The 3,676-nt window shown below is 46.7% G+C and overlaps 1 protein-coding gene across 1 annotated transcript; it reads left to right on the top strand.

Moving 5' to 3' along the window:
• The first annotated feature begins 744 nt into the window (after positions 1 to 744).
• LOC127568070 (forkhead box protein G1-like) lies at positions 745 to 1,857 on the top strand. The gene has a single exon (XM_052011337.1). It carries the CDS (start codon positions 751 to 753, stop codon positions 1,855 to 1,857), a length of 1,107 nt encoding a protein of 368 aa, XP_051867297.1. The 5' UTR covers positions 745 to 750.
• The last annotated feature ends 1,819 nt before the right edge of the window (positions 1,858 to 3,676 follow it).

Below are 3,676 nucleotides of genomic sequence, written 5' to 3'. Positions count from 1 at the left end.
GAGACCCTTAAAGACTCATTCTCCGCGCTGTTTCTACCATGTACGCCTTTGTTGATCTCTCCTCGTCTAATTGTTAGCCTCACTAACGGATAACATTTATGAAAATGTGTCCAATATAGCAGACATTGTCCTTCCAATACTAAAAAGGGCAACGATTGCTAACAGCGAGAAGAGAAATAGCGTAAGTCAAAGAGAGGAAATTAGCATGTTTTAATATAAATCCAGGTTGTCAGAATATTATTTGATTTGTTCTCCACCGGCACATTGTAGCTGGAGTTTCACCGCTGTCAGAACAAAAATTAAAGTTACCAACAAAAAACCCTCGTTGAATATCTGACATGAACGTAATGACTGGTAATCGATCCAATACCTGCACGATCCGGTGTCCGCTTTCCTCCCCCAGTTCACCCTCCCGATCGCGTTGGTCAATTTCAAATCAGTTTCAGAGCCCAAATAGATACACGACATCTTTAAGCTGATTGGCCAGAAAGAGGCGGGTTAAAGCGTCTTCCACTCACACCTGATTGGACATCCGTCGGGAAAAAAAATGTTTAAAGTAACTTATTGATGGAGGCGTTGCTTCCCTGCCCCCAGTTAATTACCTGTTTTGATGAAGGTTGTCCCGCGCTATTTCTCGCTGCTTGTCGCGTCCCGATCACTCCACCGTGCTCCCATTGACCTTCCTTTAATTATTTGAACGACGATTGAAAGAGAGTGAGGGAGCGGGGGGAGCGCGGCGTCATCCTGAGCATGGGAGATGAGAAGCAGCCGAAAATGGTTCCCAAGTCCACCTCTTTCAGCATCAAGAACCTCTTGCTCCCCGAAGAGGTTCAACAAAGTGACAACAGTCAGAACGCCCGAGCCGGCTTCCTGAGCAGTAAGAGCGGCGACATCGAGAGCGGGGCTGTCAAGTCTGACTTCAAATATCAGGACCATCCAGAGACACAGGTCGTCACCGAGGGCAGCGAGCAAAAAAAGGACGAGAAGAAGCAGGGCAAATATGACAAGCCGCCTTTTAGTTATAACGCCCTGATCATGATGGCAATCCGCCAGAGCCCCGAGAAGCGGTTGACTCTCAACGGGATCTACGAGTTTATTATGAAGAATTTCCCATATTACCGGGAGAACAAGCAGGGTTGGCAGAACTCCATCCGCCACAACCTCAGCCTCAATAAGTGTTTCGTCAAAGTGCCCCGGCACTACGACGATCCGGGCAAGGGCAATTACTGGATGCTCGACCCGTCCAGCGACGACGTGTTTATCGGAGGAACGACGGGCAAACTTCGGCGGAGATCGGCCACGTCCAGGGGAAAATTGGCTTTCAAAAGGGGGCTTCGCCTTTCGACGTCGGGACTGGGCTTGGTGGAGCGGGGCAACCCCTTGTACTGGCCTCTGTCTCCGTTCCTGTCCTTGCACCATCCCCACAACGGGCTCAATTACAGCAGCGCTGCCTCTAGCTTTTTGAACCAGGCTCCCACGTACAGCTCGTTGCTCTCCGGCTGTGGATCCGGGGTCGACCAGATGGCGAGCGGAGACCTCTCCCACCCGTTGTTAAGGGGATCCGTACAGTGCGGCTTGGCCAACGGGTACACGGTGAACCCTTGCTCCGTCAGCTTGCTGTCGGGACAAGCCGGCTATTTCTTCCCTTCCCTGCATCACACGCAGACGGTGCAGCACCAGAACGGACCTGGGATGGGGAATCCGGGAGCACCTTCCAGCTCCCCCCCGGCAGCTTCTCTTCTTTCCGAGACCCTCAGACCGTCCCTTTCCACCTTCCCATCCGGACTGGCCGCCGGATTTACCAGCTACCTGTCACAGCAGAACGGAGGGGCTCCTGGCAATTCGTTTTTGCACTGATCTAGGCCCCGGACTTACAGTTCGTAGCAAAGCAACGCTATGCAAAACTACAGCTGCACCTTACTTCAGGAAACCCGTGCTGACACATTTGCTAGATTATTATTTCTGGGGTTAGTCGAAAATTGACTTTAAATTGCTCTGGAAAAAAAACAATGATTTAAACAAAAACTTGAGGCTGTAGTTTCATCCTGTAATCACAAAAATATTAATGTCGAAGGTACCTTGCACACCTGCTACTGCGAACGGCAAAAAAAAGCGTCTGCCCTTTTCTAGTTTAAATGAAGAGAGAAAAAGAAACAATGCAACCGGTTTGCTTTGTAATTTTAATGCGGCAAAAAGGGAAACCGTTACCTTTAATCTGAAATCTGGACTTCTCTTTAACCAAAGGTAACACTATTGCATAATCCAAAATATGATCGAAACGGTTGGAGTAAGTTTTGTTTTTTTTTCTTTTTGAGTGTTCGACACTATTTATTATTTATAAAAATTGTACATATATGTATTCATAATTTAATAAGTTACACATCTCTCACGACCACTTTAGGTTATTTAATTCTTTTGCGCTAATTAATTATCTTGGAAGTAGTAAAAAAAATATGGTGACCTTTTTGTGTTCCTATTTAAAATGGTTGCACCATTTGTCTCGCTACTCTCTATAAAAGCGCCTTAATAAACACAGTCAAACAGGGTTTCTATACAACTTGGGCCACTGTGGAAAAATTTATTTCTTTGCTTCAGTACAGTCTAAAATTGCCGAAACCTTGTTTGCATTGCTCAGGGTTCCCCGCGAGTTATTGCAACGGAAAACAGATAAATAATATAAATTTCACGTTGCTTGTACATCGTTTTTTTTAGTATGTGTGTGTGTGTGTGTGTTATGTGGGTGCTTTGCAATATCTCCGACCCAATTCAAACGTGCTTTCGATTTGATGCAGGAATTGCAAATGCAAAATGTTTCCGTAGAGGCGCGGAGCCTCCTACGGGCCTCGGCTTCATGTCTTGGGAAGGGTAATATCTGTGGAGTTATAATTGATGAATTAAGGGATGTTTTTCTATTTTGTGGTGGAGCTGTCCTTGATCCGCGTTAGGACGCTTTACGGCAGTAATGTTTGTGATGATCTTGTTTGAAGTGTGAAAATGCAAGGAATTAAAATTAATCCCAACTCCGGAATGGCGGAAACCCCACACCGACGGCCAATAATATTGCGCATATTTGTTCAAATGATCACGTGTCGACATCCCTACGGTGGTGGTCCAGTCTTCAGACCAAAGGAGAATTGCTTTAGCGTGGTTTCTTCAGCACATTCTGTGGTTATTAGTTCAGTCACCATTGCATTCAGAGCTCTTGCGAATGTCAGGGAATATTTTGAGACGAATTGAAAATTGTGATCGAGCTCTCGACAGCCAGCCATACAGACGCATTCCCCAATGTGGGAAATGCCTGAGACTGAGCTGGAAGTGACCTAACCGCAGGTTTGACCTCCACTCACCGCCGCCACACTTATATATATATATATATTGCTCTGTCGCAGAGCGGTTTGCTTTACGGAACTTTACGCGACCGAACGGGCTACTGTGCTGGGTAGTGGGCGCTCCCGCACCCCGCATTCCCTCCACGGTGCAGTGATCCTGGTAAACATGGGATTTGATGGAAAACGGTGATGACAGGGCAATTTGAGGGCGAGCAAAGGGAAACCGACAGATCCTCCGCTTTCGGAGCTCCTGGTTACCCTAGGCAATGCTTGTGACTTTCTCAAACGCACAAAGAACTTCTAATTAAAATGCTGATTCACAATCAACTTGCAAAAGTTTTTGTGTG

Source organism: Pristis pectinata, chromosome 3 (assembly GCF_009764475.1).
Source record: "Pristis pectinata isolate sPriPec2 chromosome 3, sPriPec2.1.pri, whole genome shotgun sequence".
In the NCBI taxonomy this organism is placed as follows: domain Eukaryota; kingdom Metazoa; phylum Chordata; class Chondrichthyes; order Rhinopristiformes; family Pristidae; genus Pristis; species Pristis pectinata.
Note: the sequence above shows the minus strand (reverse complement) of the source record. Positions and strands in the feature narration are given on the sequence as shown.

Coding starts and splice junctions, on each gene's coding strand:
- LOC127568070 (XM_052011337.1), top strand. CDS start 751: ATGGGAGATGAGAAGCAGCCGAAAATGGTTCCCAAGTCCACCTCTTTC.